Below are 13,414 nucleotides of genomic sequence, written 5' to 3'. Positions count from 1 at the left end.
CAACGGGCGCCTCGACGGCGTTTTGAGATGTAATAAATGCGGGGAGGGAAGGTGGAAGTCAGACCACACCTGTTTTGCAACAGGAAAACTAAGATTTAAGCCTTACGTGGTTTCCCAGCCAGCCTCGTGCGTCCTTTTAATTTATAATAATGATCAAAAATGGAATGTTTCCATCTGAGCTCGGGGAGCAGCTCCGAGAGGAGCCCTGGCAGGGTCGGGGTGCCCAGGGAGAGGAGCATCCCCCCGGGAATTCCGCGTTTACACCACCGGCTCCATCACCGCCATAAAGAGGTTATTTGGGGAGAAAATCGGGATTAAAAAGTGTATTCAATAGATCTTTCTGTAGGGAGAAAAAAAAAAGAATAACAGAGAGAAACGCAGCCTGAAACGCGTTTGCAGCGCCTGCCCCGGACTCAGAGACCCCCGGGCCGAGCCGGGGAGATAAATTAGAAATATCCTTGAAAATGATACCTTTAATTTCCTCCCTCTCCCCTCCCTTCCCTCCCTCCTTCCTCCCATCTCTCCAAATGAACCCACTTCAAACCAACGCGCCCCTAAATTGAAAGTTAAACGCTGTGATGGAGGAGGGAAAATTACGGGGGAAAGTTGGGAGGTGGGTGTTGGATTTTTTTATTCTTTCTTTTTTTTTTTTTTTTTTTTTATTGCCGTGAAATTATACCTGCTTGTTTTAATACCCCGAAAACAAATGGCCTTTATTATCCATTACCTGTTCTATAAACCTGGAGTAGAAATGACTGTTCTGGAGAGATAAGTGTAGTAATTACAAGGGCGAGGAGATGGATCACCCAAGTTACAACTAAACGGTAGCCCTTATATAGTGATATTTTATAAATACCAAGCAAATTCACGGCAATTAATTAAACCCGAGCCTTATCAGGCGAAACAAAACGCTTTACGTTCTCTTGAATTTCACCTACTCCATGAATATATCCGCATCGGGAAAGCAAATGGATTTTCCAGAACGCCTTTCCCAGGGCTCTAATATTCTCTCTCCCTTTCTCCTCCAAGAAAAATGACCCTTGTTAGAAGTATTTAGCCGCTGAAAATATTTAAAAGCCGGGGGAGGGAGGCAAATTTGCAGGGGGTTTTTTTGGTGGGTTTTTTTTTCGCCCTCCTTTTTCCAGGAGAGTTTGCCTCGCTCCAACTGTTTGCTTAAGGAGCGATGGAAAAGATCTTCCCCGGTCCCAGTGCAAATAATATTTAGAGTTTGGAGGCTTCGAAGTCTGGCGGCGCAGAAATAACTTCGAAACGCCAAGGGAAATATTTATTATATCAGTTCATTAAACTGTTGCAGTGACCAGAGTGGAGTCACATTTCAAGCAAGAAATAGAAAATATTTCATTCGAATTCCGACGGAAACCGTGCTGCAAAATAAAAATCAGCCACTTCAACCGGACCGAGCGAAACGGGCACTTAAAGAGGCCTTTAAATACATATATTGAAATTTTTAAAGCCATCAGCCCATTGATTCCGCCTATATATCATTATTCCAGATTTCCCACGATTAAGGTAGAAAGGCAAATAAATCGCGGGCGTTGTTTCGTGTGATCCTTTTATTTTTTTGGGTTTGGATTTGCACTCACAGCGCGGACCTATTAAAAACTGAGGCTCCGGCACCTCTCCAGGGGCTTTGGAAGTGTTAAGATGTAAGAACATATTACCAAATTCCCACCCAGACCTCTCACCCTTTTTTTTTTTTTTTTTTAATTTAAACCCTCTCCAAACAAAATCGACGCCGGAATGAAAATTATTTTTTAACTGCTCGCGTTAATATCCTAGAGGGACCTCGGTGTAATTGGATTTAATAAATGCATTTCCCCTCATATTCTGTTAATTCGACTCCAAATAGCGTTTCAGGGGTTATCTTAAAAAAAAAAAAAAACTAAGAAGTTGCTCTGCGTTTCCTCGCGGGAGAACCAAATCAATTTACCTGATTTTCTACCGACATCCCACCCAAAATCCTGAAGTCCTGGGTTTTTAAATTTATTTAATTATTTATTTATTTTATTCCTGCCTCTCCTCTCACGACCCAAAGTCGCTCCCACCTCGCCCTCATCTTCTCCCGTCTCTGCCCAGACTCTTCCTCCCACCTCTCCCCCCTCCCCTCTTTCTTTTTCTCTCCCTCTCCCTCTTTTTTTTTTTTTTCACACTGGGTCTATCAGGGTTATACACAAGACTGAGTCACGCACGGCGTAAACTTTTGACCCTCAACTTTTTGACCCCTCGAGCTATAACGCTGTACTAACAAGCCCCCCAAGACCACAGTTACCGTCTACGTCTCCAGAAACCAACGCGGCGCTGACTCTCCTATTTTACTTATTTTAATTTAAAAAGAACAGGGGGGGTGGGGGAAAAAAAAAAATGGTCGTTTCTCGGTGATTTTTTACCCCGAGGGAGAACAGCAAAAATCGGAGTTTTGCAGGCGTTCGATGTTTATCTCCGCATCACCCACTGCTCTCTTAGATCGCTGCGTTATTTTTTTTTCCTTCTTTTGCTCCCCATTGCTTTTATATTTTAAATATCGAGAGGGAAAAAATTCCTAGAAGCGCGATTGAATGGCGTTATTTCTCTTTTTATTCGGGATATCATTTCTGATGGTTTTATGGGAGGTTTTTTTTGGGGGGGGGGATAAGGAGGCATGGTGGGGTTTGGAGGGTTTTGGAAGGATGGGAGGGCTCAGTGAGGCCGCCCCGGGGGTACCTGGAGCTTCCACCCTGGGGGACCCGGAGACTCCACTCGAGTGGACTCGGAGCTTCCACCCGGGGGGATTCTGAGATTCCACCCGGGGGGATTCAGAGCTTCCACCCAGGGGGACCTGGAGCTTCCACCCTGGGGGACCCGGAGACTCCACTCGGGGGGACTCGGAGCATCCACCCGGGGGGATTCAGAGTTTCCACCCGGGGGGACCCAGAGACTCCACCCAGGGGGATTCGGAGCTTCCACCCGGGGGGACCCTGAGCCTCCTCCCGGGGGTCTCGGGGGCTGTGGGGCGAGCGGTCCCGCTCCATGCCCAGCCCGGCCCGGCTCGGCCCGTCCCTGCTGGCAGTGAACTTGGTCTGAAGCGAGCTCTGCTGGCTGCTCGGGGACGTTACAAGCGATGCGCCTGCACCGAAAACCCCCCTGCCCGAGGTCGCCCGTTCCCCCCCCTTGCTCCATCCATCCCCCAAATGCCTCCAACAAAGCTCCCGCCCCGCTTTTGCCAAGTCCTCCCGACATAAACAACCCCGATTTGCCACCAAACAAAACGTCCTTTACACAAAATCCCGGCGCTGTAATTTGTTTTGACTTGAAGGGTGTATATATATACGTGTGTATATATCCGTGGACATACATACACATGTTAAAAAGAGATAAATCAAAAGGGAGGGGAAAAAAACCCCTCGCGCTAGTCCTATTCTTTCAACGCTCGCTGTCAAAATAGTTTCTTTTCAAAGCTATTTAGGGTAACAGAACACGGGGAAACTACGCCGGGTGGACACCTCTCGAGTTAAGTTATCAACCTCCCTCCAAATATAATTTATTTAACGTTAGGAGAGGAAAGAATGGGGGAAAATCAGCTCAGACACCGAAATAGCCGCACTCTGAAAGAAAATTTCGCTCTTAAATCCATTCTAGGATTGGAAAGAGACCCCAGAGGAGGAGCCAAACCCCATAAAAGTCCCTCCTCGGGTTCCCTAATTGAGAGACCTTTATCAAGAGGATTTTAAATAATCCCGTCAGCTCGCTCCCTTCAGCTCGGACGTGTAATAAAAAAAAAAAAAAAAAAAGAAAAAAAGAAAAGAAAAGAAAAGAAAAAAAAAAAAAGGCCGAGGTTGGGGCTGGGGGAAAGAAAGAGCAATTCCTCAGCCTGAAATTCAGCTGTGGGGGAGGGAAACGCGGTTCGGGGAGCGGAGCTGGAGGGAAGGGGCCGGTTCCTTTGGAAAGCTCTCCCTTCTCGGGGAGGTCACGGCGGGTGTGTGGAGGCCGGACTAATTTAAGGCGCCGTTGCAAATAAATAGGGGAATAATCGCAGTTTTCCTCTAAATAGAATGAAACACGAGCCCGAGCAGTGCAGCAAACCCTCGTCCCTGCCTCCAGCCCAACCCTTCCAAGGCAGAGAAGGACCCGCAGCCTCCCGATCTTCGGGTGGGTTTTTTTTTTTTTGGGGCCGGAAGGGAAAAAAAAAAAGCAAAAAGAGGAGGGGGGGTGTGTGTGGAAATGGAAATGGAGATGGAGATCCCTTTGGCTTCTCCAAAGCATAATTACCACATTGTTGGTGTGTGTCTGTATCGGAGCAATATGAACCACGTCCAGCCCTTCTCCAGCCCTCCCCCTCCCTGGCTGCCAACACGGGACTCGGGAAATTAAAAAAAATAAAATAAAAAAAAAATTAAAAAAAATGGGGAAAAAGAAAGAAAGAAAAAAAAAACCAACACCAAAAAAAAACCCCAAGAAAACCCTGGAGCTGATGTTTTCCTTAAAAAGGTGACCCGGCAGCCCCGGGGTCCGTGTCGTGTTGTGATCCGATGCTCACCCTTCTCCTCCGAGAGAGGAACCGGGGCTGTACAAGTCTGCTGACCTCGCAATGATCCCTCTCGCCTATGAATTATTGATGAGATATGAGCTCTGATTTCTCTTTTCAGTATGCAAACCCCATTATACTGTTAAAATGGCGATTTAATCGTTTAGAATAGCTCCGCTTTTTTTTTTTTTCCAACTCATTTGTGCCCCTTCCTTTTCATTTAATTCTCTTAATTAAATCCTTTAACAGATTTTAATCACTTTTTGCTGAATAAAATAAGACATCACGCGCATCAGTAACTAGGTTACCTTGGCGAAGTTTGTTTTTGGTGGGGGTTTCTTTGTTTTGGGGTGGTTTTTAGTTCGGCCTGTGCCTTTCTTGCTTGGGTTTTTGGGTGGGAGGACGCCTGAATTTTGTCTTAACGCCGCACCCAGCGAGCAGGGAAGGTCTAAAACGTTAAGAAAAAACCCCTCTAAAATAAAATAAATAAAAGCACGACATTCAAAATGGCCTGACAACGGCACTGCAGCACCGAGCTGCCTTTTGCAGCTCCCCAAACCTCCCAGACAGATTCTTCCCTCCATCCAGACCCCAAATCGCTCGGTGCTGAACGAACCTGGGAACCAAACGGGGGTTTTAGGGGCGAAATTCCACCTTTTTTCACTCTCCGGCAGCAGCCTGGGCAGGAGGGTCCCTTCCTGCCCTGCCCCGGGGTGATGCCCCCCCAAAAGGCGGCTTGATGAGGGTTGTAATTAATGCAGATGCTCAGCTCGGCTCTGGCGGGCTGGGGAACCTGAGCTTGGCTCTTGGGGGAGGAAGAACTGCTTTGGGGGTGGGTTTTTTCCCCCTTCAGAGCACCAGCGAGGTTTATATGCTGCTTACTGAATAAAAAAACCTCCAGGGGAGGGGAGAGGTTAAAGACGGAGGACAGGGGAGGCAAAAATAGGGGAAAATTTGGGATATTGGCACCTATTTCTTAAGGAGAGATACCCTGAGCCAGGTGGACTCACAGGGAGGGTCCTCACTTGGCATTTTTGGGGCAAACAACCCCCACCTACCCAGGCCATCACCGTTCTTAGGTTTGAGAGCCCTTAAATCAGAGGTTTCCTCACCTAAACCCAAAGGCATCGCAGAAATATCTGCACAACTACACGCTTAAAACGAGAGACATTTTTTTTTTTCCAGTTTCCTCAGCAGGAATCACGTCCCAGAGATTCTCCATATTCTCAGGCTCGATATTAAAGCGCTTTGTATTTATTCTGTGTCTTCTACAGCTCCAGAAGAACTAATTGTCCCGTGTCTGATGCGTGGCATTAGAGTGAGAGAAGCGATGAAAAATGCCAAGGAAAATCCCCGCCTACCTGCACGGTCAGAGCTTCGCTTTCCTGTTTACTCTCCTTATACTTCCTTTTTCACCAGAAACAGGGAGGGTTTTTTTTCTTTTTTTGCTTTAAAGGATGGGGGGGGGGGGGGGGAAGCCTGTGCTAAACCTGTGACCCTTTGCAGGCTGTAAAACGCCAGACAATGATACCGCACAGGAAGCTCGAGGTTTCACCACGTAATGGGGGGAGAAAAAAAAAAAAAAAAAAAACCCAAGTAAAGCAAAAAAAAAAAAAAAAAAAAAAAAAAACCCAATAAAAAAAAAAAAAAAAAAAAAAAAAAAAAAAAATCCAACTTGTTAAAACAAAACCAGATAAAACACCCCAAACCAACCCCCAAAAATGCTACGTGCTGCAGGTAGAAATGAGATCTCATGGCCAGAGAGGACAGGATTTCTCGTGATCGATTGGAAGGATGATGTTGTTATGCCAGTAACAAAATCCAGCCCTTGTTCCCGGTGCCCGGGATGCTCCAGACGAGGGTTGTTACCTGTTGTCCCCCCTACAGGCGTCTCATCCCGCAGCTAAACTGCCTCGCGAATCCCCCCCTGCTCTGGGGGTCTGCATCTGCTTTTTCCCCTCCTTTTAAAGAACACGCTTTCTGCACCAACCGGTTAGAAATGAGGGTATTTGAAAGGAAAAAAAAAAGAAAAAACACAAAAACCCTTGTATTTCCCGTGATCAGAGTGGGTTTGGGAGGGAAGTTTTCCTGGGACTGGATAAAACCTGAATACTTTGGGGTGGGGATGGGACAGTGATGAGGATGATGGATGGGGAGGAGGTGGATGAAGGGATAATCCATGGACACATGGGTGGATGGATGCAGTTTGGAAACACGGTGTCTGTGGGTCCACGAAGGCACTGAATCCATGGTTATATCCCAAACACCCATTAAAGCCAGGGGGAGTCACTTTTCTTGCCTGAATATTTGAATCAGGAGAGACAATTTCAAGTCACCAGCACGGCCCAGAAGGGCGAAGGACGAGCAGGTCACCCCTTGGGCTGACCCCAAACCATCCCCCCCCTCTCCCCACATCCCTCTCCTCCAAATCTCTCCAAACCGCCCTCAACCCATCGCGTTCTTGCCGCCAAACCCACCCTTAGAGGTCGAGTCCTCCAGCATCCCATAAAATATCTTTATTATCCACTGAAAAGCGGGGATTAGGAGAGGTTGTTCAGCACAAACCCAATCTGCCGGGTGGGAAAGGCTGCCCGCAGATCCCTTCCCTCCCTCGGCTTTCCAGCTTTGGCATCTGTGTTTCCAGGGGGGTTCAGGGCTGCAGTGGCCACCCCCCGACTGGCCCAGGGAGGGAGAAGCCAGAAGTTCAGCTGATGATGGCAAAGATACGAGGAGACACATGGAGCAGGGCAGGAAAAACAGCCCGAGGAAGGAAAAGCAATCTCCAAAGTGTGCGAAAGGGGGACATTCTGCTTTGTGTAAAAGAGACGGACATGTGTCCACCAAATGTTGTCTCACCGTAAAAAAAAAAAAAAGAGAGAGAGAGAAAGAAAGAAAGAGGGGGGGAAAAAGTAAAAAGAAGCTCGTGGCTGCTCTGAATTCTAGAAAACCGCCCTTCTCCCCCAGCACCTTCGCTTTGAACTGGTTTTTTTAAGATTATTTTATTTTTTAAGGAGGGAGGAGGAGGAGGGGAGTTGGTTCAGGTGTGGACGGAGTGTCCCCCCCCCCCCCCCCCCCCCTGTGACGACTGGGCTTTCAAAAGAGAAAAAAAAAATAAGGAGCCACTCCAGGATTAGGTTAAGGGGTCGAGTTTGGGTTTTCCCCCCTCTGTTTTGCTCTAACTCTCTTATTTTGCGAGGACCCGGGGTTGGAACCCCTGGCCGGGGCCACCTGCCCACCCCAGCCCCTCGCCCCCGACCCACGGCCGGCTCTGCTCTCCTGCCCTTCCCCGCTCACTTGTTTATTTTCCCAAAGAAAACCGCTGCTGCTGCCTGCCTTTCCCAGAAAGTTGTCACTCTTAGAGGGGAGAGAAGGGAATCTGGGAGGTACCGGTGGGTTCAATGAGGTTTGGAGGGTCCGTGGGCAAAGTGCAGCTCCTCTGATTATTTTTCTGCAGCACTTGGAGACGGGCTGGAGACCTAACAGTGATCATCCAGTGTCTCCATAGGGTAGAAACGAACTACAGAAAGACGAGGACACTCATTCGTATTATTGGGGGGGGAGGGGGAAAAAAACCCAAACCGAAACCCAAGAGGAAAAAAAATAAATAAAAAAAAAAATAATAAAAAAATAAAAACTCTGGGGGAAAAAAAAGAAAACAAACCCAAAAACAATTCCTCAAACCAACCAACCAACCCCGGTCTCTACACAGGCCGAAAGGAAAAATAAAATAAAAAAAAAAAAAGTGCACACATTTCTTTGGCAAAAGCAGGTGGAAAAGAAGTAAAATGCGAAGGTGGTAACAACCTGAGGAGCACGGACAGAACAGAGCTGGCTGAGATGCAAAGGCGTGGGTCGGGTTTGGGGCCGTTCGAGAGCAGCACAAACCACCCCGAACCACCTCCACCAAACGAGCGAGAGGAGCCTTTTCCCCCCAAACTTTGGCTGAAGCGTCCCCCGGCAAAGGCGGGATGGAGTTTGCTTTGGCGATGATAATGAATCTGTACGGATTTTTTTTTTTTTTTTCTTAATCTGTTTCTCCCGCTCGCACAAAGTTTTACTGGCGGGCCTGGAAGCTGAGATGGAAACGTAACCCAATTCCAGCTCTCGGGAGGCTGAGGATTAGGACCTTCTGAAAAGCGAGAAATAAAACTCCGAAGGAGAGTCAGCCCCTCTTTCCTCCCCGCTCAACCTTCAGCCATATCCAAACCCTTTAAAATAAGTTTAAGCAGATAATATTTCAGAAGGACTTACTTTCAGGACTCCAGTCTATTGGCTCCCTGGACTGAAAAGTGGACCCGCAAAACATGTTCCCTGCAATTGCAACGTTTATCTCATCTGGAAAAGTGCTCACCCATTGCTGCCCCTTACAAGCCAAACCAAGCAGTTAAAGTGTCACTTAACATTCTAGAGAATGTGAAATATATTGTACATTGTCAACTCCCCAAAACCATAAAACTAACTTTATGGACCTCACGTGACTTTTGAGAGCCAGTGAGGGGTATCTGTCTGAGGTCTGGGCGATTTTTACGATCTAACTTCTAGATAAAACCCTATCCATTTGACATCTAAATGTCATACCCACTTTTGGTATAGTTTGCTATTGGTAAAAAAAAAGTGAGTAAAAAAAAAAAAAGAGAGAGAGAGAGGAAAGAAAGGAAAAAAAAAAAATACCAAAGGAAGGCGAGCAAATGGTTTGGGATCTGACAGTCCACTTCACATCCCTCTCAAAATCACTTAAGAAGTACCTAAACAGTGGGAGATTAAGTTTGGTAAGTTTTAAGCTCCAACTTTACTTGCTACGAACAGAAAAAGCCTGAGCCGTGTTGCAGAGATGTCGGTGGCGTTTTGCCAAACCGGGCGACTTTAAACCGGAGTGTCTCGTGCCTTGTTAGATTCCCTGGGTAGCGAAATGGCAACATTTGCCACCTTTGAGGATGTTAAATTGTCTGCAGCCGAAATGCCTCGTTGTAGCGTCGGTAGTCACAGAGCTGCGAGCTCTTATTTACATGTTGAGCCAGAGACTAAAGGGGTAAAAGCACGATAAAGCGAGGAGGAGAAGCCGCGGAGAGCTGAGCTTAGCCCAGAACTGGGATGTTTCCAGGCGCGTTCTGTGTCTCTAACCGACCTCTCCCCACTGCGATTCTCTCGAGCGCAGTTTTGGCGGCCGTGGATGCGTCTGTGGTACCTCTGGCTTGGGAAACGCGCCTGGTTTAGACCCGACAGCTCCTGAGATCTGCCGGGGAAGGGTTTTAAACCGCGTTAGTGCAACTCGAATTGCTGGAGAGCGGGTCTGGTGATGCGGTGCGGGGTGTTGGGGTAAGGGGGGGGGGGGGGGTCTGTGTTGTTTTGGGGTGAGACGGCGTTTGGGGCAGCGCGAAGCCCCGTGTTTTATCCCCGCGCGCGGTGCCAGAAAGGTGGGGTTTGATGCGGATATTCGGGTGTTTCGGAGCTGCCAGGGATGCCCAGGAGAGGCTGCGGCTCTGCCGAGGGCTCCCAGCCCCGTGCCAGGCGTCTGCCCGGCTTTGGTCTCCGGGCTTGGGGATAAAGTGCGACCGGGAGCCTTTGTGAGTAGGAGAAACGTTTATTTGACTTCAAGTAAAGCTACAAACAAATACAAAAAGCTTATTGGCAAAGTACTAACAGGCAGCTAGACATGACAGATGCCATTTTTACACATAACATTGCATTCACTCTGCCCACTACAACCCGGCTATTAGTCACATCGGAAATATTTCTAGTATTTACAAACATCAGAGCACTCCATTGTTGGTCCGATTTTATACATTTTTTTTTTTTCTCCTTTTAATAGTGAAGTTTAGCCACGTCTAAAAGAGTACGTCTCGGAATTAGCCTGGGATTAGAAATCCTGGCCTGAAGTTTGGACTAAAACACAGACTGGACAATTTTAAGACAGAAAGATACAAGAGTTGCTTCTTTTTTTTTTTTTTTCTTTTTTCCCCCCCATTTTTTACATTTTTGTTTGGTTTTTTAGACTATTTTTTTTTTCTGCGACTGTAGTGCAGGAACCCCCGATTTTAGCTTAGGCAGAGAAGAACTCACCCCAAAAGCAGTAAACTCAGAAAAGAGGGGGAAAAAAAAAATCCCAACAAATAAACAAACAATCGTATCTGTTCTCAGTTTATAAATAAGTTATAACATTTAAAGGGCTCACAGAACACATGCTGGCTTTCCAGAAAGCATCAAGAGAGCACGGACACATAACATTTAGAAGAACAACAAGAGCATGAGGAGCATCTGGAAATAAAATTTAATTAAGGAAAAAAAAAAAAATTTTTTTTTTTTTTTTTAAAAAAACCCCAAAACAGAACAAGACATGAACTCAGTCCTGGGACAACGGTACCATACGAGTCGTTTTAGAATATCAACAACATGCCGAAAAGAAGGTGCCTCACTGTACAGTACTCGGGAACTAAGATCTGCGGCGCTTTATTTATTTATTTACGTGATTTCTCTTCTCGCCTCCTCTTCTTTCTCCTCGACAATTCCTCCTCTAGAATTTATGGCTGAAAGGCGCTGCCCGCCGAGGCCAAGCTCATGCTTTTCAGTTTATTATCCTTCTTCCATTTCATCCTCCTGTTCTGGAACCAGATTTTGATCTGGCGCTCGGAGAGGCAGAGAGCGTGAGCGATCTCTATTCTCCTCCTGCGGGTGAGATATCTATTGAAGTGGAATTCCTTTTCCAACTCCAGGGTCTGGTAGCGAGTGTACGCTGTCCTCGCCCTCTTCCCGTCTGGTCCAGTCATGTCTGAATAACACGGACAACAGCGGGGTTTGGGTTTTTGGCTTTCTGCTAGAATTTTTATTTTTTTTTTAAAGACTATTTTTCTTTTTCCTTTTTTTTTTTTTTTTTTTAAACCGAGGTAAAATATTCGCCTTGCTCCTGCAGTTTGGAAAGCTGTTTATTCCCCAAATAACAGCCCCCCCCTCCCTCGCCTCCTCTTTCTCCCACACCCCCAGACACGTGTAAAACCCCCCACCCTCGGCCCCTCCAGAACCGACATTCCCAACTCAATATTTATAATTTAACTGGAGGAACCAGAGCCTGAAATCTCCCTTTTTCGCCTCTGCCTGGGGGTCTGTGGGGCTGTTTGCAGGGAAGGTCAGGTTTGGTGCTGCTTTCTTGTCTCCAGGAGAAAAACCGGGAATGGAAGGGAAAGGGAAGGGAAGGGGGGGGGGGTGTCTCTGTTCCCCGTGTATCTCCTCGCAATTTGGGTTTTGTCAAGAGCAGATTGCCAAGAATACACCCGGCAAAATAAGAGTAGGAAAGGGCCGAGAGACCCATCTGTGCATATAATGCCATTTTAATGGTCAATTCTTTCCTTCCCCCCCACCCCCAAGGAACACCCCCTCGCCTCAATTTTTAAATTACCTTCTCCCACCATCCCCACAGCGCTACGAGCTTAAAATAAGCGCCCCTTTCGCGGCGAGAATAGCGAAACTAAAATAAAATCGAGGGCCCCCCCCAGCCCCCTCCCTTCCAGGCGCCAGAGGCAGCTTTAAAGCAGCGATCAGAGCAAGAAATACAAAAGCAATAAATAGCTGCGTTTCTCATCAAAGCGCCTCCACCGAATAAAAGGAAGGAGAGGGAAAAAAAGGGAACGGGGTAGGGGGGGGGGGGGGGGGGGGGGAAAAAAAAAAAAGGGGGGGGAGGGGGGAAGAAAGAAAAAAAAAAAAGCAAAAAAAAGAGGAAAAAGGGGGGGGGGGGGTGTGTGCGAAAATAAACAACGACAAGGACAACGACGGAAAAAGAAGTAGCTGTACCATGGCTAATGTGAAGTTTCCTCATCCAAGGGAATATCTGAGGTGCCTGCCCTTCTGTCGCTGCCGTGGAGGTCGCGATGGGCTCTGCCTGCGCTCGGGGGATGCTGCTGCTTATTGGAGTGCCCTCGTCGGCTCCCGAGGACGCGCTGGTCTCGTCTAGTTCTGTGAAATTTGTGTTGGTGGTGCTGGCAGAAGTAGCTTGGTCGGAGGGGGACGGGGTGGGTTTGCCTCCATGGCTCTCGCTGTTGGAGCAGGGAAGGGAGTCGGGAGAAGATAAGGAGCAGCTTGACGCCTGTCTAAACCTGCTCTCCTGAGCTGGAGAAGGGAAACCGCGGGAGCTCTCCCCCACAGCCCCAAAGTGACTAGAGGAGGCTGAGCGGTTGATGCTAAGGTCCATCCCATTGTAGTTGTAGCCATAAGAGCTGGAATGCATGGTGCTTGAATCTCTGTAAGAACCGTTCATGGAACTGCCGGTCCCATAATTTAGTAACTGATAGTCGGGGCCATTTGGGTAGCGCCCTGAGAACGAGTTTACAAAGTAAGAGCTCATTTGGGTTATTTTGGAGGGCTTGATTTGTGGCTCGTGGTCGTTATAACCCTGTGCTTGACGATTTATGATGTATTAATGAATTATAGCGATGCACTGTACTTCGTTTTTGCTATGTACGCGGCCAAATATGGGGGGAGGGTGGGGGGTGCGTTTGGGAATCACGTGCTTTTGTTGACCAGTCGTAAATTCTCACTGATGACCTCAAGAGGTAATTCATGCTCTATGGTTACAAATAATGACGAGCGCGGAGCCGTTTTAGGCCCGAAGTCGGTGCGCGGGCGCCCCAAATCCCCGGGCGCGCCATCGCCCCCCACCTTGGCGGACCGCGCCACCTGCCGGCAACCGGGGGGACCTGCACCCCCCTCCGGGGGGGCCCCCAGACCCCCAAAACCTCCCCCGGCCTTTCCTCTTTCCCCCCCACCTCCTCCGCACCCTCTTTTTTTTTTTTTAAATTTTTTTCAATTTTTTTTCCCTTAAAAAAAAAAATTTTAAAAAAAATCGTCACAAAAACCCTCGTGCGGGTGCTGCTGGTGGTGAAGGAGGTCACGGTGGTGTTCTGG

At 47.8% G+C, this 13,414-nt stretch overlaps 1 protein-coding gene and 2 long non-coding RNA genes across 3 annotated transcripts in view; 1 reads left to right on the top strand and 2 right to left on the bottom strand.

The window, feature by feature from the left end:
• Positions 1-9,045, bottom strand: part of LOC113959738 — a 17,166-nt gene extending 8,121 nt beyond the window's left edge. The window contains exon 1 of the long non-coding RNA XR_003531912.1: positions 8,774-9,045. This is a non-coding gene — a long non-coding RNA (uncharacterized LOC113959738). The remainder of the gene's footprint in view (positions 1-8,773) is intronic.
• The window catches only part of LOC113959737, a 28,543-nt gene that overhangs the window by 3,639 nt on the left and 11,490 nt on the right, over positions 1-13,414 (top strand). The window contains exon 2 of the long non-coding RNA XR_003531911.1: positions 5,797-5,890. This is a non-coding gene — a long non-coding RNA (uncharacterized LOC113959737). The remainder of the gene's footprint in view (positions 1-5,796; positions 5,891-13,414) is intronic.
• On the bottom strand, positions 10,480-13,138 carry HOXB5 (homeobox B5). Its single transcript, XM_027668950.1, has 2 exons — positions 12,305-13,138; positions 10,480-11,288 (listed from the first exon to the last, which is right to left on the bottom strand). The coding sequence occupies exons 1-2, from the start codon at positions 12,852-12,854 to the stop codon at positions 11,041-11,043; spliced, it is 798 nt and encodes a 265-aa protein (XP_027524751.1). The 5' UTR covers positions 12,855-13,138; the 3' UTR covers positions 10,480-11,040.

Source organism: Corapipo altera, unplaced genomic scaffold (assembly GCF_003945725.1).
Source record: "Corapipo altera isolate COAL_440 unplaced genomic scaffold, ASM394572v1 134, whole genome shotgun sequence".
Taxonomy (NCBI): domain Eukaryota; kingdom Metazoa; phylum Chordata; class Aves; order Passeriformes; family Pipridae; genus Corapipo; species Corapipo altera.
The sequence above is the reverse complement of the archived record's forward strand: the minus strand, read 5'-3'. Positions and strand labels throughout refer to the sequence as shown.

What these genes read in the sequence shown, in the direction of transcription:
- HOXB5 (XM_027668950.1), bottom strand. Translation starts at nt 12,854, where the DNA reads ATGAGCTCTTACTTTGTAAACTCGTTCTCAGGGCGCTACCCAAATGGC. An exon ending in GAAACTTCACATTAGCCATG is followed by an intron (nt 11,289 to 12,304) that starts GTACAGCTACTT and finishes CGTGTTATTCAG; the next exon opens with ACATGACTGGACCAGACGGG.